Source organism: Sphaerodactylus townsendi, linkage group LG04 (genome assembly GCF_021028975.2).
Source record: "Sphaerodactylus townsendi isolate TG3544 linkage group LG04, MPM_Stown_v2.3, whole genome shotgun sequence".
In the NCBI taxonomy this organism is placed as follows: Eukaryota; Metazoa; Chordata; class Lepidosauria; order Squamata; family Sphaerodactylidae; genus Sphaerodactylus; species Sphaerodactylus townsendi.
In genome coordinates, this window is record NC_059428.1 from 4,237,059 (window position 1) to 4,262,717 (window position 25,659).

Consider the following 25,659-nt stretch of genomic DNA (forward strand, 5'->3'; position numbering starts at 1 on the left):
GAAAAAACAGAGATTCCACCTAAACATCAGGAAAAACTTCCTGACAGTCAGGGCTGTTCGACAGTGGAATGCACTACTTTGGAGTATGACGGAGTCTCCTTCTTTGGAGGGTTTTAAAGGGAGACTGAATGGCCATCTGTCAGGAGTGCCTTGATTGTGTGTTCCTGCATTGCAGGGGGTTGGACTGGATGGCCCTTGGTGGTCTCTTCTTACTCTAGGATTCTATGATAGGAGACTTGAGAAAAGGGGGGAAATGTGTCTCCTGGAGGTAGCCGGCACAATCATGCGTATCTGACTGTGTGTGGTGTTGTTTTCTTTTCCTTTTTTCCTACACAGGCTCTCGACGGGAATGTATACGATCACCTTAAGGACTATTTAGTGGCATTCAGCAGGACTGAATTAGAAATATGCCAAGCTGTACAAAGCACATTCCAGTTTCTTTTGGAAACGTCTGGCCGGGTAAGCTTATTAATACATTATGATGCCTTTGGTGTGAAAGGAAGTCTGGGGAGCTGAAGAAGGGAGCTGTGATTACGTGGCTCAGGAAGGGACCGTGGCTCGGTGGCAGAGCCTGTGTTTTGCATGCGGAAAGTCCCAGGTTCAATCCCAGCCGTCTGCACTTAAAATGAGCAGGAAGTAGGTGATGGGAAAGACTTACCACCTGAGATGCTGGACAGCTGCCGCCAGTCAGTGTAGACCATGGATCTGCAATCTGCTTCTCTCCAGATGTTCGTGGACTACAAATCCCATCAGCCCCTGCTGGCATCTGGAGAGCCTCAGGTTGCAGACCCCTGGTGTAGACAGCACTGACCCAGATGGACCAAGGTAACTGTAATCATTACAGATTGATGAAAATGGAAGCGGAACAAATAGGACACACACACACACCGGTCACCCAGGGGTACTGGGGGGCTTCTTTACTGGATAGTTAATGTTATGATATAAGTGTAACATTGTAATACATTAACAGGCTCTCTGGATCTCTGGCTTTTGTTTTTGCTGGAATAAATCCTTATGCTGTTTCATTGCAGAGATATAAAGGGAAGAGTTTTATTGCAGATAGATCAATGGAATCAAGGGGACTTTTTTAAAGTAAAAACTGAGAATTGAGAAGACCCACTAATTCTTCTTGCTGTAACGAACATATCGATATTCAGTTGCCAGTTTAACAAAAAACAGAGAAATCCCCCCCTGGTTGGAGGAGGAGGCTGGCCACCGCTACAGGATGGCAGAGAGAGCAGCGTGGTGTAGTGGTTAAGAGCAGGCGCACTCTAATCTAGAGAACCGGATTTGATTCCCCACTCTGCCACTGGAGCTGTAGAGGTTTATCTGGGGGACTAGATTAGCTTGTGCTAACACACACCAGCTGGGTGACCTGGGGCTGGTCACAGTTTTTCGGAGTTCTCTCAGCACCACCCACCTCTCAGGGTGTTTCTTGTGGGGAGTGTTGGGGGGTGTTGAGGAGATTGTAAGCTCCTTTGAGTCTCCTTACAGGAGAAAAAGGGGGGATATAAATCCAAACTCTTCTTGTTCTTTGTTCCTACAGAGCTCAAGGTGGCTTGTAGAACAGATAAGCCACATTAACGAAAATGCATTAAAAACCAAAATTTGAAATGAATATTCAAGATTGCAGCCACACTTAACCAAATGCTGTCCTTCTGCTGTCTCCTAAAGAGCAAAAGTGAGGCGGCCAGGCACACAGGCCTGGGGCATTTCTTCCATAATCCTTGGGGCTGCCACTGAAAAGACCCTTTCCCACGTTCCCGACAAATGCACTTCTTTGATTGAAAAGAAGAGGAGGAGTTTGGATTTCTATCCCACTTTTCTCAACCATAAGGACACTCAAGGTGGCTTACAAGCTCCTTTCCCTTCCTCTCCCCCACAACAGGCACCTTGTGAGACAGGTGGGGCTGAGAGAGTTCAGAGAGAACTGTGACGGGCCCAAGGTCACCCAGCAGGCTTCATGTGCAGGAGTGGGGAAACAAATCCAGTTCTCCAGATAAGAGTCCGCCCTCTCTCAACCACTACACCACGCTGGGTGTAGGACAGTGGGGAGAGCTTCTCCCTATCAAGTTTTAAACATCAAAACCTTGAACTGGGCTGTGGAGTGGACCAATAGCCGCTGTGATGTCAGAGTTGCGTGGTCCCAGTAGCCGGCCCTGACGAGCAGAAATCCCGAGACTGTGAATGTTCTGTTTTGCAGAGCGGTGCTCCTTGCCAGGAAACACTAATATAGCACACTTTCTTTCTCTCTGAGCTGGCACCTGTAATCTACCATGCTTCCAAAAAAAAGGACATTGCATAAGAAACACCCTGGCTGTTGTTTTCCAAGGCGTCAGCCAGTGAATCAAATATGTCTTTCCCAAACTTCAGTTGCAAGAAAGCGGATCCGATTTATTTGGTAGCAGTCGCTTTTATGTTAAACCTGGATTTCTGCTTGTCAGGCCCTTGGCTGTTTTCTTCGATCAGCTGCTGCAAACCTAAAGAAGCCGCAGTAAAGGGAACTACGGCAGATTTCAATTCAATTTCAAAGACTTTATTGGCATAATAAATCAGCTAAATTGACAAAAAGCAGCAAATAGTATAACAGCCCCACCAACAGTCGAACACTTAGGGCAGTGATGGTGAACCTATGGCACGGGGGCCAGAGGTGGCACTCAGAGCCCTCTCTGTGGGCACTCGTGCACAGAGTTCGTCATATTGGGAGGGGGGGCAAAAATCGCCCCCCACACACACATCTAGGCTGGCCTGGGCCGCTGGGCACGACATGTAGGTAACCCTGTTCTGTTAAACCCCACTGATTTTCATGGGAAGAACTAAAGCGCAATCCTTTACCTGGGAGTAAGCTCGGTTGCTGACAATGAGGCTTGCTGCTAAACCCTCCTAGGGTCATGATTCACCCATTCGAAGCGTTGCACAGTTGCTTCAAAGCAAAGCCGCTGACCACCACCAAGCTTACTCCCAAGTAATGCGCGCCTTGGAGCCAACCGTTTTTTCTAAACTAAAACCTCAGTGTTCAGGTTAAATTGCCGTGTTGGCACTTTGCGATAAATAAATGGGTTTGGGGTTGCAGTTTGGGCACTCAGTCTTGAAAAGGTTTGCCCTCATTGACTTAGGGTACTTATTTCCAATGCATTATCTCTTGCAGAAAATTTGCAATTGTTTCACTGAACATGGCATCTGAGTTATTCAGTAATAGTGGGATTGTGAATAGATCAGCTGTTTTGTCTTGTCATAGTGCAATACAGACAGAATATTTGGCTCTAATCTCTGCAAATTTGGGACAGAGTATGAGAGGATGGCATACGGTTCCCCCCTGAGCTAAAGAGCAGGAACAAAGTCTTTTTGATTTTTCGATCCCCTTATACCTGCCACTCAGTAATGCTGAGGGCATAATGCTGACTCTTGCTGAGGCAAAGGCTCTTCTCTGCGCAGGAATAAATAGTTGGAGCAAGTATCTAGCCATGCGTCCTTGTTCAAAAGGGATCAGGTGGCTCAGTGGGGAGCAAGTCTTTCCTGAGCGGCAGATTTCTCTCTTTGACCTGCTGGGCCGTGTCGGGTGCCAGGTGGGCACAGGCCGGATATTGGTGTAATGAAATGTTTGCTGTCGCCGTCGCTTGCCTGAGGACCTCCAAACGCTGCAGCGGAAGAACAGGCAGAGCTCTCGATTCTGCTTCGTGACATTTGCTCAAGTCTGTCTTGGCTTCAGAGCACCGATAATCCGGTTGAGACAGCCCAAACGGCAATGTGAGAGAGCTCGGGTAGAGTGGGGGCTAGACTAGGAATGGGGAGACCCACGTTGAAGCCCCCCCACCCCCACCCCACCCGCTATCTGTGATCTTGGGTAGCTGGGACCATAAAATAGAAGAATGAAACTCATTTATATTGTCCTGAACTACTTGGGAAAGAAGGGCAGGATAAAAGTGCAATAAACATTACCCATTGTATTGTCGAAGGCTTTCACGGCTGGAATCACTGGGGTGCTGTGTGGTTTCCGGGCTGTATGGCCGTGTTCTAGCAGTATTCTCTCCTGATGTTTCGCCTGCATCTGTGGCTGGCATCTTCTCAGATCCTCTGAAGATGCCAGCCACAGATGCACCTCAGATCCTCTGAAGATGCCAGCCATAGATGCAGGTGAAACGTCAGGAGAGAATGCTGCTAGAACACGGCCATACAGCTCGGAAACCACACAGCACCCCAATAATACCCATTTCTGCACAGGTTGCTGGATGGTGGCTTTGTGGGTTAGGAAAATTCGAATTTTTCCACTCATACAGTAGATACTTACCCTGCCCCACAGTGACCATCTCCCCCCCTCCCCCATCTCCCAGGGCTACTCCGGGGGCGGGAGGGGCTTTTACCAGATAATCAATGTCATTATATTTATTTATTTTATTTATTTATTTATTTATTGTTTCGATTTATAAACCGCCCCATCCCCTGGGGGCTCTGGGCGGTGAACAACATTCACATATACAATTAATTAAATCGATAACAACAATATAATATTAAAAACCATTAAAAACTACTTAAAAACAGCGGTTAGCATCATAATAGGTGCCCTATTATGGCCAATTCAATTTAGATCACCCCAGTAAAAGAAAAGGGAGGGGTCAGGTTCCTCTCTGGGAGGATAATAGGTGGTAAAGTGCAACAGATGGTATGTGCAAGAAGATGCAGGGGGGGAAGGAGAGGGGGAGGGAGGAAGCCACTCAGCGACTGGACACTCAAAAGGCCCAGTGGAACAACTTCGGTCTTACAGGCCCTCGCGGAACTCATCAAGGTCCCGCAGGGCCCGGACAGTTTGGAGGAAGAGTGTTCCACCAGGCTGGGGCCAGGGCCGTAAAGGTCCTGGCCCGTGTGGAGGCCAGCCGCATCATCGAGGGGCCAGGAACCGCCAACAAATTGGCCTCTGCTGATCGCAGAGGCCGAGTAGAAGCATATGGGGTATCGCGGTCTCTCAGATGCGAGGGTCCCAGGCCGCGTAAGGCCTTAAAGGTTAAAACCCACACCTTGAAGATGATTGAATTCCACTGGAAGCCAGTGCAGCTGGCGCAGCACAGGTTGAATATGATCACAGAAGCCCCTGTGAGCAAGCGCGCCGGGCTGCATGTTGGACCAGTTTCAGTTTCGAATCAGCAGAGCGCAAGGGAAGGCCCGCGTAGAGCGAGTTACAATAGCCAAGCCTGGAGGTGGCCGTTGCATGTGTCACAGTGGCCCGGTCGGCCTGAGAGAGGAAGGGGGCCAGCCGCCGGGCCTGCCAAAGATGGAAAAATGCAGTCCGGGTTACAAGGGCCACCTGGGTCTCCATTGAAAGAGCCGAATCCAGGTGGACCCGCAGACTACGGACAGAGAGGGCCGGCGCCAAAAGGGTCCCCTCTCACTCCGAGTGCAGTGAATCCGCTGCCTCCCCCCTGCGGCCCAGCCAAAGGATCTCCGTCTTCCGATGGATTCAGTTTCAGCCTGCTCTGCTGTAACCAACCAGCGACCGCCTCCAAACAATGCTGTAGAGCTGCAGGGGCCGTGACAGCTAACCCGTGCATGAGCAGAATGAGCGGAGTGGCATCAGCGTGCTGGGGACAAATCAGCCCAAAGCTCCGTACCAGCTGAGCAAGTGGTGCATATAGATGTTAAATAATAGCGGGGACAGCAGCGCTCCTGAGGCACCCATTGAAGTGGGCACCTCCGAGAGGCTTGGTCCCCGCACCACACTTGCTGGCAACGGTCCCGGAGAAACGGAGGCAATCCATTGAAGGACAGTGCCCCGTATCCCGGAGGCTGACCAGGCGGTGGGTCAAAAGGTTGTGATCGACCACATCAAGCGCTGCGGTAAGGTCTAACAAAACCAGCAGCCGATCCGCCTTGGTCAAGCTGCATCACCGATGCGTATCTGTGGCGGCGAGAACCGTCTCCGTCCCGTGCCAGCACGGAAGCCGGACTGGAAGGGGTCAAAGGCCGATGCGTCATCCAGGAAGCCCTGAAGCTGCTCCAACACCACTCTCTCAATTACCGTGCCCGGAAGCGAAAGATTCGAGACGGGGCGGTAATCAATTGGCCAGATCCCTGGATCTAACGATGGTCTTTTCAAGAGTGTGGGACCACTGCCTCCTTCAACCCATCCGGAAAAACTCCTTGCTCAAGGGAGCTATTGATGATATTCAACAGATGGGGTGCGTAGCTCCGCCCGGCAGGTTTTAATAAGCCAGGAGGCACGGATCCAGAGGGCAGGTAGTAGGTCTAACAGCAGCCAGGGCCCTGTCAACAGCGGCCTCGGAGAGCAGGAGAACTGGGCCAAACAAGGGCCGGAAGACGGCAAGGGAGCCTCCAGTTCACTCATTGTAGTCAAAGTGGAGGAAGATCCTGGCCGGAGCTGACGAGATTTTGTCTGCAAAGAAGCTCATAAATGCCTCACAGCTAATAGCCAATTGATGATTTACAGAGCCTTCCGATAAGGAGGTCAGGGACGAATTATACGTAAACAATTGTGCTGGGCGTGAGCTAGCAGATGCGAGAGAGGAGGAGAAGAAAGTTCTCTTCGCCTCCTTCGTCGCCATCTCATAGGCTTTCATAAGCGTCCTATAAGATGTTCGCCGGCTCCGTCACGAGATTTCCTCCATTAACGCGCTCAAACACGTCTGAGTGCCCGTTTCATGTGGCGGAGCTCCTCCATTATACCATGGAGCCCGCCGAACACGGGGACGCAGAGAGGCGCCGGGGGGCAACAATATCGATGGCATCGGAAAGCCGGGAATACCAGTCATCCACCTGCTCATCGAGTGTGCCGGCAGGGGCAGGATCCCGCAGAGCATTCAGGAAGCCAAGTGGATCCATAAGTCTCCGCGGGCGGGCATAAATCAGCCCGTCGCCTAGACGGGAGTGTTGTGGCTTGTCCACCCGAACCCTCAGGGCGTAATGGTCGGACCATGACACTCTATCGACAGAGGCCACGACCATATCAATCCCCAGCCCGAAGACCAAATCTAGCCTGTGACCGGCTTCATGGGTGGGGCCAGAATTTACTAAGGAGAGGCCCAGTGTCGCCATGGATGATACTAGGTCCGCAGCCGCTGTACACGAGGCGGTGTCGACATGGACATTGAAGTCGCCCAAGACGATAAGTCTAGGGTACCGCAATGCCCAGTCTGCCACCACCTCCAGCAGCTGCGGCAGGCTGTCTCCCGGTGCGCTAGGCGACCGGTACACCAGGAGAACAGCCAACCTCTCCAAGGCCAACCACTCAAAACCGACACATTCCATGCCAGAGATCTCCGGGACTGGGGCAGCCCTGAAGGGGATAGAATCACGGATGAACATTGCCACCCCACCCCCCCGGCCCCGGGTTCGTGACCGGTGGAGGCACGCGAAACCTGGGGGCGCGACCTCGCCCAAGGCGACGGTCTCACCTTCACGCACCCAGGTCTCGGTGACACAAGCCAGGTCCATCTGCTGGCCTCCGAGAAAATCTCGGAGTATAGCGGTTTTATTATTAATGGACCTGGCATTTATCAACACCAGGGACGAAGCGGAGTATTCCTGAACCCTGCCATCCTCGTTCTTCGAGATAGGTCGGAGGTCAGAAGGCGAACGAGCATTCCCATATCTCGTCCGCCTTCTATAATCTGGCCACCGTATATATAAGTGTAACGTTATAATACATTAACAGGCTCCTTGGATTTCCAGCTTTCATTTTTGCTAAGATGACGCTTTATCCTGTCTTGTTGCAAATCTGATATAAAGGGGCTCCGAGCAGTGGTGGCGAACCTTTGACACTCCAGATGTTATGGACTACAATTCCCATCAGCTCCTACAGTTGGCCATGCTGGAAGGGGCTGATGGGAATTGTAGTCCATAACATCTGGAGTGCCAAAGGTTCGCCACCACGGGGCTAGGGACTTTTTTAAAAGTAAAAGCCGAGAATTCAGAGAACCCATTAATTCTTCTTGCTGTAACGTTATATCAGTAGAACAGCTGTCAATTATATATCAGTTAACAGCTGCCATCACTGGTCTCCCGTGGGGGAATTGGGCTTGAAGTTGCCATCTTTTATCTGTTATGTTGGGTTTTATTGCATTTAAGGGTTGATATTTATTGCTGTTTTAAACCCTGTGTTTTTTTATCATGTATGCCGCCCTGAGCCCTTTGGGGATGGGTGGGATAGAAATATAAAAATAAAATAGATTAAAATAAATAAAACATTCAGTTTCCAGTTTACAAAAAAATCACAGAGAAATCCCCACCCTGGTTGGAGGAGGAGGCTGGCCGCTGCTACAGAACTGGAGCAGGGGAAATCGTGCCATCCGGAAACCCTATTTGCATTCTTCTGTATTGGCAGTAGAGGCACATCTCAGTCTCCATGTGCAAAGCACCCAAAATGCTCTGGAGTATCACAGGTAGTTTATGCGTTGAAATGTTTACAGGTTATTGTGACAGCAAAACCCTCGTTTAGTGCCTTTCTTGGGAGGAAGAGGAGCAGGGAGATGACAATTTCCCAAGATTTTCCCATTGTCTCTACAGAATCCAAGGCTGTGGTGCATTATTTACAAAAATCCTGCCGCTTAGTTTCTCTTGATTCTTATCCAGTAGCACTTTAGGGACCTGCAAGATCTGAGCTTTTGAGAATCAGCACTTCCTTTGCCAAGCAGGGACATGAATTCCTAGTTGTTTCCGATGATGAAGAAGAGTTTGGATTTATTTACCTTTCTGTCCTGTAAGGAGACTCAAAGAGGCTGACAAACTCCTTTCCCTTCGGTGGGGTGCTGTGTGGTTTCCGGGCTGTATGGCCGTGTTCTAGCAGCATTCTCTCCTGACGTTTCGCCTGCATCTGTGGCTGGCATCTTCAGAGGATCTGATGGTAGGAATGGAAAGCAAGTGGAGTATATATACTGTGAGGTCAAAAGGTGAGGCCATCTGAATAGAGCAGCCTGGCATGTGAGTCACAGAGAAGTGGTAGCATGGGAGTAACATTCCTATCATCAGATCCTCTGAAGATGCCAGCCACAGATGCAGGCGAAACGTCAGGAGAGAATGCTGCTAGAACACGGCCATACAGCCCAGAAACCACACAGCACCCCAGTGATTCCAGCCGTGAAAGCCTTCGACAATACATCCTTTCCCTTCCTTTCTGCACAATAGACCCCTTGTGAGGCAGGTGGGACTGAGAGTGTCCTGAGAGAACTGAGACTAGGCCAAGGTCAGCCAACAGGAATGTAGGAGTGCGGAAACACATCTGGTTCACCAGATTCGCCTCTGCCACTCAAGTGGAGGAATGGGGAATTAAACCCAGTTCTCCAGATGAGAATCCACCTGCTCTTAAACACTACACCAGGCTGGCTCTCAAAACTGTGAAGGGTGTTTTGACTCTCGACGGCTCATACCCTGGAAATATTGTTGATCCTTAGAGTGCTACTGGACTCGAATGTAACTGTTTTGCTGCCGATCGACACGGCGTTTGTTCTAGAACATTCAGCCGCATGGAGTGGAAACCCATCAGCCTGATGAAAAAAAAAGTTCAAAGGTGTTTGAAAGTTCAAAGGTCGCTTTGACTCTTGACTCCCCATTGAGCCACCTGATCCCTTTTGAACAAGGACGTATGGCTAGATACAGGTCAAGACAGACTCTTGACCCCAAAATCTTGTTGGTTAACAAGCTGCCACTGCACTCAAATCTAGCTCTCCTACTTCAGAGCAACGTGGCCACCCTCCCAAAGTTACCAACCTAGTTTGCACAAGTATTAGAGATAAAGAAAATAGAAGATAAACGGGCCTTCTTATATTTTTGAGCTACTGGGTGAATACATGTCTGAGATTTGAGATAGACTGGATCCCTGTTTACTAAAACCAGTAAGTATACCATCCCTGGGGCCGGGTGCAAGGCTAGGTTGATGGTCACTGGAAAACCGTAAGTTTAACAGTCGCATTCTTTTCCCCTTGATTTTTCTCGAATGGAGGGAGAAACCCAGTGAACGTATCTGTTGTCTCTTCCAGGTAGTGCGAGATTACAGTTTCCAGCTGTTCTTACAAGAGAACGCCGTGTTCCACAAGCCGCAGTCTTTCCAGTTCCAACCCTGCGACAGCGATACCGTAAGACCCGTTTCCTCTGAACAAAAACGTTTATTATGATTCATACCCGTCTTTGCGAAAGTTAGCCATTCAGATAATCTGTTTTGGGAGCAGAACCTGGGTGTAGACTTACCCTCGGTCGTGATCCACAGAACTGTGGAATCCGTGCTTCTAAGCAGGCAGGGGCAAGCTGGCCTTCTGTTACAAGTTGTGTACCCGTGCAACGCTTCTGAACGGCTTTGGCATTCGTAGAAAACTGGCTTGCTGTCAGGGTCCATATTTAACAGATCAGCAAATATATACAGTCAAACCAACACTAGAAATTCTGAGGCCAGCTAAGCCTAAGAAGCATGGACTGTATATATCAGCGATGGCGAACCTTTTGGAGACCGAGTGCCCAAATTGCAACCCAAAACCCACTTATTTATCACAAAGTGCCAATACGGCAATTTAACCTGAATACTGAGGTTTTAGTTTAGAAAAAGCGGTTGGCTCCGAGGCGTGCGTTACTCGGGAGTAAACTTGGTGGTCGTCGGTGGCTTTGCTTTGAAGCAGCCATGCAACTCTTCCAACGGGTGAATCACGACCCTAGGAGGGTTTAATCAGAAGCAAGCCCCATTGTCAGCAACCAAGCGTACTCCCAGGTAAAGGATCACGCTTTAGTTCAGCGCATGGAAATCAGAGGGGTTTATCAGCGCTTAACAGGGTTACCTACACTGCTTCCCCAAAACTAGGCCTTAGGTTTAATGCTAATAATCGAGCCCAGTGGCCCAGGCCAGCCTAGATGTGTGGGGGGTGGGGGCACTCTGCGTGTGCCTACAGAGAGGGCTCTGAGTGCCACCTCTGGCACCCATGCCATAGGTTCGCCACCACTGGTATATATAGAGACACAAGGCTATGAACTAACTGGTATATGCAAATACTTCAGGTATAAAGTCAATAGATAAGTCATACACCATTCATAAAGATATATTGTGATTATATTGTAAGTAATATGCAAATGGATATAGATTTAATAACAAATTGTACAATGAGGGCACTTGGGCAACCTAAGAAGCGTAATGGGACACTGGTGATACTGACTCTTTCAATTTATTGGAACGAACTGTGAATGGTACAGGTTTCTTGCCTTATGTACAATGTTTATCAGATATTATACAATGCTTATGAGAATTTGTTACTAAGTACTGTCCCATTACGCTTCTTAGGTTGCCCAAGTGCCCTCATTGTATGATTTGTTATTAAATCTATATCCATAAGAACATAAGAACTAGCCTGCTGGATCAGACCAGAGTCCATCTAGTCCAGCACTCTGCTACTCGCAGTGGCCCACCAGGTGCCTTTGGGAGCTCACCTGCAGGATGTGAAAGCAAGGGCCTGCTGCTGCTGCTGCTGCTCCCGAGCACCTGGTCTGCTAAGGCATTTGCAATCTGAGATCAAAGAGGATCAAGATTGGTAGCCACAGATCGACTTCTCCTCCATAAATCTGTCCAAGCCCTTTTTAAAGCTATCCAGGTGAGTGGTCATCACCACCTCCTGTGGCAGCATATTCCAAACACCCATCACACGTTGCGTGAAGAAGCGTTTCCTTTTATTATTGCATATTGTTTACAATATAATCACAATATATATTTATGAATGGTGTATGACTTATCTATTGACTTTATACTCGAAGTATTTGCATATACCAGTTAGTTCATTGCCTTGTGTCTCTATATATACAGTCCATGCTTCCTAGGCTTGGCTGGCCTCAGAATTTCTAGTATTGCTCTCAGGGTCCTACAGCCCAGATTTTTGTGCTGCGACTCCATGAAATCGGCCACCTTACAAATGGCTAACGTTGTAAAAGGTGAATCTTTTATCCCATTGCATCAGATGAAACCAGGACTAGCCCAGCCTGTTTCCCCTTGATGCATCTACATTCCCTGCTGTTTCCATGTGGGGCCAGAACATGTGAGGATTCACTTGCGTAGGCTCATATGGGCATGCGTCCCGTGTGACAAGATCCAGAGTGTGCAAACAGAGCCTGCTTCTTTGAGTTGTGCAGGTTTCAGAGAGAGCAGGCGTACCAGGGAGAGCGAAGGACGTACTCGTCTGGGTGGGGCTTTTGACTAGCAGAGATAAAAATGAAGCTTGCTGAGTTTTCTGTTGGCTTGCATACGTCGGAACGGGCAGAGAATGGGCTTCTTCGCCTACAATATCCAGACTCTTGGGTGCAGAACTCGTTTTATTGGACAGGATTAAGAGCGTGCAGTGATCAGCAATTCCTTAACTGGAACTTAAGTTCAAAACAGCAGTTCAGGGTTAAAAACTCTTTCCCTCTAACCCCCTTCAAGAAGGACATTGAGGAGCTGGAACGGGTCCAGAGGAGGCCAACCAAAATGGTCAAAGGTCTGGAATCCGTGCCCTACGAGGAGAGGCTTAGGGAGCTGGGGATGTTTAGTCAAGAGAAGCGAAGGTTAAGGAGTGACATGATAGCCATGTTTAGATATCTGAAGGGATGTCATGCTGGTGAGGGAGCAAGCTTGTTTTCTGCAGCTCCAGAGACAAGGACTAAGAGTGATGGGGTCAAGGTGAAGGAAAAGAGATTCCACCAAAACATCAGGGAAAAACTTCCTGACAGGGCTGTTGGACAGTGGAATGCACTGCCTCGGAGTGTGGTGGAGTCTCCTTCTTTGGAGGTTTTTAAACAGAGGCTGACTGGCCATCTGTCAGGAGTGCTTTGATTGTGTGTTCCTGCATTGCAGGGGGTTGGACTTGATGGCCCTTGGGGTCTCTTCCAACTCTATGACTCCATGATTCCTTGGAATGCTAGCGGGATGAAGTAAGTAGCAATGGCCTTAGGAGCAGCAGTGGCACAGTGGTTAAGAGCAGGCGCATTCTAATCTGGAGGAACCGGGTTTGATTCCCCGCTCTGCCGCCTGAGCTGTGGAGGCTTCTCTGGGGAATTCAGATTATCTTGGGCACTCCCACACATGCCAGCTGGGTGACCTTGGGCTAATCACAGCTTTTTGGAGCTCTCTCAGCCCAGCCCACCTCACAGGGTGTTTGTTGTGAGGGGGGAAGGGCAAGGAGATTGTCAGCCCCTTTGAGTCTCCTGCAGGAGAGAAAGGGGGGATATAAATCCAAGCTTCTCTTAATAAAAGCGTAGTCCTTTGGCAAAAGGTCGGCTCACATTGCCATAGACAAGACAGGTGCTGTCTTGCTAGAGGGTCAGAATGCCCAGAGCAGTAAGGAAAAAGAAGCAGGGGTTTCCCGCCCCACATTCTCCCGGCACTCCCCAGAGAGCAAACGTGCTAGGGGAAAAGCTAACATCCCAACAGATTTCCACCAGATTTTGACACGTTTCCTTTGTCCAAAGAAGCCACCGCGCGCGCCTCGCGTGTGGTTCGCCCTCTGCTTGTCGCCTTGCTTCTTTTGAGGCATGGCTCCCTACTTGACCCTCTTTAATTCATTAACTTTTCGGGGAAAGTCGGGCTCGTTCGGCAGGAGGCGTGTCCGAATTGAAGGCATAGTCGATTGGACATAAGAACATAAGAACATAAGAACTAGCCTGCTGGATCAGACCAGAGTCCATCTAGTCCAGCACTCTGCTACTACTGAGTGGCCTTGGAACACCAGGGTGCCTTTGGGAGTCACCTGCAGAGGTGGAAAAGCAAGGAGCCTTGGAAGGAACATAAGTGAAACTAGCTAGCTGACTCTAACCAGAGTCCCATCTTAGTCCAACACTCTTCTACTGCAGTGGTCACCTAGGTACTTTAGGAGCCTCAAATTCAGAAGGTGAGAGCCAAGGGCCTGGGCTAAGAACACAAGAACTGACAGCCGGGACGGTGGACTAGAGTCCAAGTCTAGTCCAGCTTCCTGCTACTGCATGAGGGGCCTACCAGGTGCCTTTGGGGAGCTCACCTTGCAGGAGGCAAGCTGCTAGCCCAAGGAACATAAGAACATAGGGGCTTAGTCAGCTGGACTGTGACCAGAGTCCATCTATTCATAGCTCTCTGCAAGGTTACTGCTTTAGTGTGGCCCACCAGGTGCCTCTGGGGAGCTCACATGCAGGAGGTGGAAAGCAATTGCCTTAAGAAATTATAAGAACTGGAAATGTAGCTTGGATCAGACCAGAGTCCATCTTGGGGTCCAGCTCTCGTTACTGCAGCCCTCAAGAGTGGCCTTTGAGACTCACCAGGCAGTGCTCTTTGCCTGCAGCCAAGGGCCTTTTAAGAATGAGGATGGAAGGATCTGCCGGGATCAATTCAGAGTCCATTCTAGAACGGCACTGCTACTCTTTAGTGCCCACCACAGGTGCTCTTCCTTTTGGGAGCTCACCTTGCAGGAGGGGTGAAAGCAGGGCCCACAGCACATAAGAACCATTAGCTGGATCTAGACTAGAGTCCATCTTAGTCCAGCTCTCTGCTACTCGCAGGAGCTGGCTCCACCAGGTGCTCTTTGGGAGCTCACATGCAGGATGTGAAAGCAAGTGGCTCACCATAAGAAAATCAGCCAGGGCTGGACCTGCACTCAGGATCCATCTAAACTAGCCTCCCTGCCATCTCTAGTGGGCTCCACCAGGTGCTTCTTTGGGAGCTCTTCACCTGCAGTGAGGCCATGCCCTTTAAGAACATAAGGAAGAGCCTGCTGGACTGCACCTGAGTCCATTCATCCCAGCTCTCAAGCATGAGAGTATCTTACCTCAGGTGCTTTTGGGAGCTTCCATGGTGAGCTGTTAATGCCTTAAGAATTATAAGAATCAGCTGCTAGCTGGATCAGTAGACCAGGTTCTATCTAATCCCAGCACTGCTACCTAGGCCCACCAGGCTCTGGGGAGTCAAACAGAAGGTGAAAGCAAGGGCCTTTTAAGAACATAAGAATCAGCCTCAAGTTGACTAGAATTTGAGTCCATCTTATCCCATTCTGCTACCTAGCCCACCAGGTGTTTCCTTTTGGGAGCTTCTCCACCCAGGTAAGGCCTTAAGAACATAAGAACTAGCTTAGCCTGGATCAGACCAGAGTCCATTCTAGTCCAGCTCTCTGCCACTGCCAGAGGTGGCTCCACCAAGGTGCCTTTGGGAGCTCACATGCAGGAGGTGAAAGTGCAATGGCCTTTAAGAACAGGCAGAATCAGCCTGCTGGATCTCCTCAGACCAGGGATCCCGTCTGAGTCCCAGCACTCCTGCTACCTGTGAGTTTCACCTCAGGTGCCTTTGTATTTCCATAAGGTATCTTGAAAGCAAGTGTGGCCTGGCTGAAATTATAAGAATGAAATGAAGTGATCTGTGAATCAGACCATTTTGTCTCAGCCTCCCTCTGTTACTTCCTCAAGAGGGCTGTTTTCTCCAATTAGGTGTTTCCTTGGGAGCCTCACCGCAAGTGGAGGGTGAAAGCAAGGGCCTTTAAGAACATGTGGGGCAAGGAACTAGCCAGCTGGGATCAGACCAGGAAAAAGGAGTCCATCTAGTCCAGCTCTCTGCTTTACCTCTCAAGCAGTGGCCTGCACCAGGGTGCTGCCCTGGGGAGCCTTCACCCTATGCAGGAGAGGTGAAAGCAAGGGCCTGTAAGAACATATACCACCCAGCCAACCCAAAGAGATCCTGGTGGGATCTGCATTCAGAGTCCCAGCTCTCTGCTAGCTCTCATGAAAGTGTTTCTCCAACTAGGTGCCTTTGGCAGCTTCTCCTACATGCAGGAGGTGTGAAAAGTTTCAATGGCCTTAAGAACATAAGAAACTAGCCAGCTGGATCAGACCCAGAGTCCATTCAGTCCAGCTCTCCTGCTACTGCAGTGGCCCACCAGGTGCCTTTCTGGGAGCCTCACCTGCAGGGAGGTGAAAGCAAGGGCCTTCAAGAATCATAAGGAACGCAGAGCCTGCTGGATCTGTGACCCAGAGTCCATCTTAGTCCAGCACTCCTGTCATCTCCTCAAGAGGGTGACCCCACCAGGGTGCTCTTTGGGAGCCTCAACCTGCAGGAGGTGAAAGCAAAGGGCCTCAAGAACACAAGAATCCCAGCCAGCTGGATCAGACCACAGAGTCCATCCTAGTCCAGCTCTGCTGTTACTCAAGAAAGTGGGCTCCACCAGGGGCGCTCTTTTTTTTTTTTTGGGAGCTCACATGCAGGACGTGAAAGCAATGGCCTTTAAGAACATGTAAGAACTAGCCAGCTGGATCAGACCCAGTCCATCTAGTCCAGCTCTCTGCACTGCTACCGCAGTGGCCCACCAGGTGCCTTTGGGAGCTCACCTGCAGGAGGGGCGAAAGCAAGGGTCTTAAGAACATAAGGAAGAGCCTGCTGGGATCGACACCAGAGTCCCACCTTAGCTCAGCTCTCTCTGCTACTCGCAGAGTGGCCCACCAGGTGCCTTGGGAGCTCACATGCAGGGGATGTGAAAGCAATGGCCTTAAGAACATAAGAACTAGCCTGCTGGATCAGACCAGAGTCCATCTTAGTCCCAGCACCCCTGCTACTCTCGCAGTAGGCTCCACCAGCCTTTGGGAGCTCAAATGCAGAAGGTGAAAGCAAGGGCCTTAAGAACATAAGAACGAGCCTGCTGGACCAGACCAGAGTCCATCTAGTCCAGCTCTCTGCTACTCGCAGTGGCCCACCAGGTGCCTTTGGGAGCCTCACGTGCAGGAGGTGAAAGCAAGGGAGCCTTAAGAACATAAGAACTAGCCAGCTGGATCAGACCAGAGTCCATCTAGTCCAGCACTCTGCTACTCGTGGCAGTGGCCCACCACCAGGAATTGCCTTTTGGGAGCTCACATGCCACAGGAGGAGTGAAAGCAATGGCCTTGCCTAGAACATAAGTGAACTAGTCCTCCTGCTGGATCAGACCAGAGTCCATCCAGTCCCTGCTTCCCCTCTGCTACCTCAAGTAGTGGCCCACCAGGTGCCTTTGGGAGCTCACAGGCAGGGATGTGGCGCAAGGGCCTTTAAGAACATAAGAACGGAGCCAGCTGGACTGTGACCCTCAGGAGTCCATCCTAGTCCAGCCTCCCCTGCTACTGCAAATGAGTGGCCCACCAGGAGTGCCCTTTGGGAGCCTCCCCACCTGCAGGCAGGTAGAAAGCAAGGGCCTTAAGAATACCAAGAATTCAGCCAGCTGGATCAGACCAGAGTCCATCTAGTCCAGCTCTCTGCTGCCACTGCAGAGGAAGTAGCCCACCAGGTGCCTTTGGGAGCTCACATGCAGGAGGTGAAAGCAATGGCCTTAAGAACATAAGAACTAGCCTGCTGGATCAGACCAGAGTCCATTCAGTCCAGCTCTGCTATCTGGTGAGTGGCCCACCAAGGTGTCCCTTTTGGGAGCTCTACATGCAGGAGGTGAAAGCAATGGCCCCTTAAGCGAACATAAGAACTAGCCTGCTGGATCATGAGCCAGGAGTCCACTCCAGGCCCCAGCACTCCCTGCCATCTCCTCGCAGGGCCCACCAGGTGCCTTGGGGAGCTCACATACGCAGGAGGTGGCAAAGTGCGCCTTAAGAACATAAGAACGAGCCAGCTGGATCAGACCAGAGTCCATCTAGTCCAGCTCTCTGCTACTCGCAGTGGCCCACCAGGTGCCTTTGGGAGCTCACCTGCAGGAGGTGAAAGCAATGGCCTTCTGCGGCTGCTGCTGCTGCTCCCGAGCACCTGGTCTGCTAAGGCATTTGCAATCTCAGATCAAGGAGGATCAAGAGTGGTAGCCAGAGATCGACTTCATAAATTTGTCCAAGCCCCTTTTATTTATATTTATTTATATTTTAGATTTATATAGGCTCAGCCTCTTCTCCTCGGAGGGGCCTCGAAATGCGGCATAAGTTCAACCAACTATGGCTGTTATTAACAGCAACTCAACAGCATAACTTAAACATTAAAACTCCGGCAGCAGTTACAAATAATTTAAAAATAATTTTAGAAATCCATCCAAGCTATTCAACAATACAAAAACAGTATAAAAACAGGTTCAAACAGGTCGCCGTTCCTAAGGCTAAAAGAAAGCAAAGAGAGAAATATAGAAAGAAGAAGGAAGGAGAGGGAGCAGGTGGGCCCAGATGGAATCATAGCAGGCCCAACCAAGATGACAACGATGGAAATTCGGCAGCATTTCAGTGGGGGGCAGTAAAACCGCGGCCGGCCTCACCAAAGGCCCGGTGGAATAATTCTGTCTTACAGGCCCTGCGGAACTTTTAAAGCTATCCAGGTTAGTGGCCATCACCACCTCCCGTGGCAGCTTATTCCAAACACCAATCCCACGTTGCGTGAAGAAGTGTTTCTTTTTATTAGTCCTAATTCTTCCCCCCAGCATTTTCAATGGGTGCCCCCCTGGTTCTAGACCTTCTGCACTCAGGTTCTCTGGACTCTCTGCTGCAGGGTGGGGCGATGGCTGCCGGCCTGAAAGACTTTAAAAGGGATGTGGGCAGATTCATGAAGGGAGGGGTCCTTCCTCCAGTACCAGGGGCAGCCTACCTCTTTAAACCAGCTGCTGATGAGCACGCGAAGGCCGATGCTGTTGCATTTGTCCTGCTTGGGGGCTTCCTAGAGGCCGGGGGCCGGCTGCTGTGTGAACAGAAGGGGGTTAGTGTGCCTTTGGCCTGATCCAGCACGGCTCTTTTGATGTTCTTGCGCACCTGTTTATCCAGCTGTTTGTCCTTTGCTCCAATCTTTACAGGGCTTCATGGCTCTCAGGGATTGTCACTTTGAGGTGAATGGCTTAAAATAATTTTGAGTTTTCCAATAGGAAAACGGAGCTTTCCTGCCTCCCCCTCCCAACATGGAGCCAGCACGGGGCAGTGGTTTAGGGCAGCTGACCCTGATCTGGAAAACCAGGTTCGATTCCCCACTCTTCCAGATAACTGGCGGTCTCTAATCCAGAGAGCTGGGGCTTGATTTCTCACTCCTCGACATGAAGCCTGCTGGGTGTCCTAGCCTCAGTTCTCTCCAAACTCTCTCTGCCCCACCTGTCTCTCAAGGTGCCTTGTTCCTTGAGGGTGGGGGGTGGAATTTTAAGCCATTTTGAGACTCCTTAAAGGTAGAAAAACCAGGATATGAAGACCAACCCTGCAGCCCGCTGATTTCTACCAGATGCCCCTCCTGGGGCCCAGGACACCCTGATGTTGAGGGTGCAGCGGAATGGGGAAATTTGTGGGAAAACAGCCAATTCAATCTGACTCCAGTGTTGTGTTTGGTGCTTCCCCTTCACTTCAGAATCAGAAAGCACAGATTTTTATTAAATCCAATTTTAAAACGTTAGAACTTGTTTGCTGCTGTCCAGCACACTGTACTCCACCCAGGGGAGGGAATATGTATGTCCTGTTAAGTCCGTGATGAAAATGAAGAAAACTTGTACCAACAGGCTACAATAATGATTTCAAAAAATTAGTTCTCTCACTGGAGTAGCAATTTACATGTAAGTAACCAAAATAATTTTACAATTTTACAAACAGTGACAAAATGTTGTGGAAAAATTGTTTACATTCTCCCATTGGAGTGATATATATAAACTCAAGTTAGAACGGCACGGCCTCTCGAAATAAACCAATTGCAGAGCGTTGTCCTCCCTGATTGTTACCATTGTTGTACTTTGAAAAACCCTGACCTGCCTTTAACAGCCGTGAGGTTTAACGAGGCCAGTTAGTTCATTATCTAGAATCTGGCTAACTGTTATATTTATGTTAAGATTACATTGCCGTGCCGTTCTAACTTGTGTTTATATATATGACTCCAGTGGGAGAAGGTGAACAATTTTTCCAAAACATTTTGTCACTGTTTGTAAAATTGTAAAATGATTTTGGTTACTTACAAGTAAATTGCTACTCCAGTGGGAGAACTAATTTTTTGAAATCATTATTGTCGCCTGTTGGTACAAGTTTTCTTCATTTTCACCTTGGTGTGTACCTTCCCCTTTTGCATAGCATGGAGGAATATCCTGTTAAGTCCGGCATTGCCTTTGAGGGAAGGCAAATTTAGACCAGATAGGCAGGCTGGCTAGCTAGCAATAACAAATTTGTCCTTGAAATCCACATGTTATCTTCCGACTTTCTTCCTCACCCAGCAGATAAGCTACTTTAGTTTGCCCAGAGAAAATCAGAAAGACATTGTTTACCACTAAGTTCCAAGGGTGTTTAAAAGTCATCTGGCTCTGTCTTTTACTAACTATATTTGCCTAACTGTGTTTGCCTTGCAGTTCTAACCGTGTTGTGTTTGTGTGTGTGTGTGTGTGTGTATGTGTTTGTGTCTGTGTTTTGTCCTCGTGCAACCTTTTGACATTCAAGAGTTTTAGTGCCGTTCAGCTGGTGGATATTGAGCCTTCACCTGTCAGTGCTCTGAGAATGACCTTAGTGGAGGTATCTGGCAGCATCTGCTATCACCATTTAATATATCGTGGCTTTCCTGACATGCATGCCGGGGCCAGGCGGGATGGACGTGGCTGCGCTTTATAACCTGCTTCCATGCGCTAGTGGCAGACAAATGCATAACATGTTAGGAACTCAGCTTCCCTTCCCTACTCGGAGATTTCAGAGCTTACCTGAACATGGGAATGTCAACTCAATGCATGGCAGCTGTGAAAAAGGCAAAATGCTGGGGATAATTAGGAAAGGAGTTGGTAATAAAACTGCAAAGATTGTCATGCCCTTCTATAAAGCAGTGGTGCGACCGCACTTGGTGTACTGTGTTCAGTTCTGGTCGCCACATCTCAAAAAGGATATTGAAGAGATAGAAAAAGTGCAGAGAAGGGCAACAAGGATGATTGAGGGACTGGAGCACCTTCCCTATGAGGAGAGGCTGCAGCGTTTGGGACTCTTTAGTTTGGAGAGGAGACGTCTGAGGGGGGGATATGATTGAAGTCTATAAAATTATGCATGGGGTAGAAAATGTGGACAGAGAGAAGTTTTTCTCTCTTTCTCACCATACTAGAACCATGCTGGGCATTCATTGAAAATGCTGGGGGGAAGAATTAGGACTAATAAAAGGAAACACTTCTTCACACAACCTGTGATTGGTGTTTGGAATATGCTGCCACAGGAGGTGGTGATGGCCACTAAGCTGGATAGCTTTAAAAAGGGCTTGGACAGATTTATGGAGGAGAAGTCGATCTCTGGCTACCAATCTTGCTCCTCCTTGATCTGAGATTGCAAATGCCTTAGCAGACCAGGTGCTTGGGAGCAGCAGCACCAGCAGGAGGCCGTTGCTTTCACCTCCTGCCAGTGAGCTCCCAAAGGCACCTGGTGGGCCACTGCGAGTAGCAGAGAGCTGGACTAGATGGACTCTGGTCTGATCCAGCTGGCTTGTTCTTGTGTTCTTAACAGCCTTATTCTTGGTTGGTCACCCTGGGCAAATACTCCTTCTGAAAACCCTTGATTGCTTCCAGTAAACAGTGTGGGGTCATGCATTGGTGAAGACTTTCACTGTTAGAATCGACGGGCTGTTGAGAGCCAGCGTGGTGCAGGGGCTAAGAGCAGGTGCACTCTAATCTGGAGAACCGGGTTTGATTCCCCGCTCTGCCGCTTGAGCTGTGGAGGCTTATCTGGGGGACTAGATTAGCTTGTGTACTCCAACACACGCCAGCTGGGTGACCTTGGGGCTAGTCACAGTTCTTCGGAGCTCTCTCAGCCCCACCCACCTCACAGGGGGGGGAGGAGTTTGTAGGCCCCTTTCCAGGAGAGAGAGGAGGGATATAAATGCACTCCTTTTCTTCTTCTTTTCTGCTCTGTGTGGCTGTAGTCTGGTAGTTTTTGCTGCTAACATTTCACCCGCATCTATGGCTGGCATCTTCCGAGGCACGTCTTGGCGAGATGTGTTTCTCTCCACGGCACAGAGAAACGCATCTTACTGTGACCTGCCTCTGAAGATGCCAGCCATAGATGCGGGTGAAACATTAGGAGCAAAAACTACCAGACTGCGGGCCCACAGCCCGGTAAAAGCCACAACATTCAGGGCAGGGTAATTTCTGAATTTGAAATTATGTAGCATGGTTTGGTCGTATTCTCTTCCTATCTAAAGCGGCTTCTCATCATGAGACGGGAAGTAGCCCTTTCACTCCAATCGCCCTCTTGCCCACAACTGAGGCTTTCCTCAGCATGGTGTAGTGGTTAAGAGCCAGCGTGGTGTAGTGGTTAAGAGCAGGTGGATTCTAATCTGGAGAACGGGGTTTGATTCTCCACTCCTCCACCTGAGTGGCGGAGGCTTGTCTGGTGAACCAGATGTGTTTCCGCACTCCTGCATTCCTGCTGGGTGACCTTGGGGTAGTCTCAGGACTCTCTCAGCCCCACCTACCTCACAAGGTGTCTGTTGTGGGGAGAGGAAGAGAAAGGAGTTTGTAAGCTACCTTGAGGCACTTTAAAGCTAGAGAACAGCAGGGTAGAAAACCAAACTTTCCTTCTTCATTCTCCTGTCCATAATTAAAGTGTTTTTGGGGGGATCTCAGGCCCCAGGGAAATATTCTGGGCAGCTGGGTTGAGATTTCAGAGGCTGTTAACAGCAACGTAGCAGAAACGCAAGACAGACAACTCAAGACCCCACTTCATCCACGTGCTGGGGATTCCTTCTGAATCGCACATTTGACTTTGGTTTGCTGTGAGGCCTCACATAAAAGATAAGCGAAGCCCTGTCAAAAATGCAGAGACCATAAAATCTGGCACAGTGTAGCGGCAGGAGGTATTTCTCTCCTTAACCCTATTTCCTCACCATTTCATTTTCTACCTTTCCAGTTCTCTGTGAAATCTCGTCCCAGGTCACTCTTGGCGGGACGTATTAGAAACCAGACAGTCTCATTGCACACATTCTCCAGAGTCCATCAGCAATTCTTAAGCCAGCATGAGGAGGATAAGAGCCTGCGATAATATCTAATCGTGGAGGAAACCGGGTTTGATCCCCAGCTTCCTGTCGTTGAGTTAATGTGGAGGGCTTATCTGAGGGAATTCCAGATTAGTTGGGCACTCCTGACGCTAGCTGGGTGACCTTGGGCTAGTCACAGCTTCTTGGAGCTCTCTCAGCCCCACCCACCTCACAGGGTGTTTGTTGTGAGGGGGGAAGGGAAAGGAGATTGTCAGCCCCTTTGAGTCTCCTACAGGAGAGAAAGGGGGGATATAAATCCAAACTCCTCCTCCTCCTCCTCCTCCTCCTCCTCCTCCTCTTCTTCTTCTTCTTCTTCTTCTTCTTCTTCTTCTTCTTCTTCTTCTTCTTCTTCATCATCATCATTCCTGGGAAGCAGGAAAAAGCACTATGGTTATGCATTCTTTTCCAGCTGCTTCATTGTCGTTGTCGTTGTGTGTCAGCTTTCGAGAGCCGGTCGCTTCGTAAGCTTTCGCGGGGCCTGCATGACTGTTTCAAGTTGCGCAACAAGCAGCCTCTGGAACGTGTTTCTGAATCATCCGCTGGCCTGAATTAAAACCCACACTAATTTCTCTCCTCGGGGGAAGTTTCTCCTTTACTTGATCAGAACAAATAATTGCGTAACCGGGGCGCAGCGAGGGATTGGATCGCAATAAGAGGCAACTTGATATACTTCTGAAAACGTTTCCTGTAGTTTTTTCCTGTTTTGGGAATGCACCAGCATCTTTTCAAGGCAGGATATACAACACAGGGATCTTTTTTGGAAGATTGGCAGAGACAGAGGAGGGGGGGAGGGGGAGGGGGAGGGGGAGGAGGTTGGATTTATATCCCCCCTTCTCTCCTGTAGGAGACTCAAAGGGGCTGACAATCTCCTTGCCCTTCCCCCCTCACAACAAACACCCTGCGAGGTGGGTGGGGCTGAGAGAGCTCCGAGAAGCTGTGACTAGCCCAAGGTCACCCAGCTGGCGTGTGTGGGAGTGCACAGGCTAATCTGAATTCCCCAGATAAGCCTCCACAGCTCAGGCGGCAGAGCGGGGAATCAAACCCGGTTCCTCCAGATTAGATACACGAGCTCTTAACCTCCTACGCCACCGCTGCTCCTGTTTAGATATTTGATATGTTTAGATATTTGAAGGGATGTCTTGATATGTTTAGATATTTGAAGGGATGTCTTGTCGAAGAGGGAGCAAGGTTGTTTTCTGGTGCTCCAGAGACTAGGACCAGAAGTGATGGGTTCAAGGGGAAGGAAAAGAGATTCCACCCAAACATCAGAAAAAATGTCCTGATAGTAAGGAGTGTTCGACAGTGGAATACACTACCTCAGAGTGGTGGTGGAATCTGGAGTTTTTAAATAGAGGCTGGATGGCCGTCTGTCAGGAGTGCTCTGATTGTGTGTTCCTGCATGGCAGGGGGTTGGGCTGGATGGCCCTTGGGGTCTCTTCCAACTCTAGGATTCTATCTAGTTAGATAGAATCATAGAGTTGGAAGAATAGCCGCTTGCTGAATAGCCAGAGCCGCCAAATCCTTTTCAGGTGGTTAGCCTTGTTGGTTTACAGTAGAAGAACAAGTTCGGAGCGCAGTAGCAACTCAAAGATGAGCGAGTTTTCCAGGTTATAAGCGCTTCAGAATCAAAGCTCCTGGCCTCTTTCTGTCTCGGAACCTTTGCCCTGAAAATCCTGTTACCCTTTAAGGGGCTTCTGGACTCAGATCCTGCAAATCCTTTTCACTGGAGGTTTTGAGCCTGCTGTCTGTAGAAGAGATTGCTGAAAAGGCAATCTCAGCGGAAGCACGAGGCCATCCTTACCGGCTTCTGCCAGCCAGTTTCCGCTGGCTGACCCCAAGGACAGCATCTGCTTTTATTTGTAGTTTCCTACAAAGTTAGATGGTTCCTCAAAAACATGTGTAGGGCTGACACCTTAGGGTGGAGAAAGAACTGAGAGACACCCGGTGCATAGAAGCTCCTGGATATGGAACCCGTATCGAAGAGATAGAAAAAGTGCAGAGAAGGGCAATGAGGATGATTGAGGGACTGGAGCACCTTCCTTATGAGGAGAGGCTGCAGCGTTTGGGACTCTTTAGTTTGGAGAGGAGGCGTCTGAGGGGGGATAGGATTGAAGTCTATAAAATTATGCATGGGGTAGAAAATGTGGACAGAGAGAAATTTTTCTCTCTTTCTCACAATACTAGAACCAGGGGGCATCCATTGAAAATGCTGGGGGGAAGAATTAGGACTAATAAAAGGAAACACTTCTTCACGCAACGTGTGATTGGTGTTTGGAATATGCTGCCACGGGAGGTGGTGATGGCCACTAACCTGGATAACTTTAAAAGGGGCTTGGACAGATTTATGGAGGAGAAGTCGATCTATGGCTACCAATCTTGATTCTCCTTGATCTCAGATTGCAAATGCCTTAGCAGACCAGGTGCTCAAGAGCAGCAGCAGCCGCAGAAGGCCCTTGCTTTCACCTCCTGCAGGTGAGCTCCCAAAGGCACTTGGTGGGCCACTGTGAGTATCAGAGTGCTGGACTAGATGGACTCTGGTCTGATCCAGCAGGCTAGTTCTTATATTCTTATGTTTGTCGTTATTCGGTTTAATATCTTGCTCTTCCCGCTGAAGTGGACTCAGAGCGGCTAGCAATGTAGACGAAACACCCTTTGTATAAAATCATACAATGCAGATGGTAAAACTCATAAAGATAGTGCCAACAACAAATCAGGGTAGGCTAATATATTCCCCCTTTCCCCCAATTTAAAGCTGGAAGGGGGGGGCATGAGGGCGGTAAGCCGGCCAGGTAGAC

General features: G+C 49.4%; 1 protein-coding gene across 1 annotated transcript in view; it reads left to right on the forward strand.

Moving 5' to 3' along the window:
* The window catches only part of FCHSD2 (FCH and double SH3 domains 2), a 220,112-nt gene that overhangs the window by 131,475 nt on the left and 62,978 nt on the right, over positions 1–25,659 (forward strand). Inside the window, exons 9-10 of the mRNA XM_048494752.1 lie at positions 337–459; positions 9,984–10,079. Of these exons, the coding sequence (XP_048350709.1) occupies positions 337–459; positions 9,984–10,079 (219 nt within the window). The remainder of the gene's footprint in view (positions 1–336; positions 460–9,983; positions 10,080–25,659) is intronic.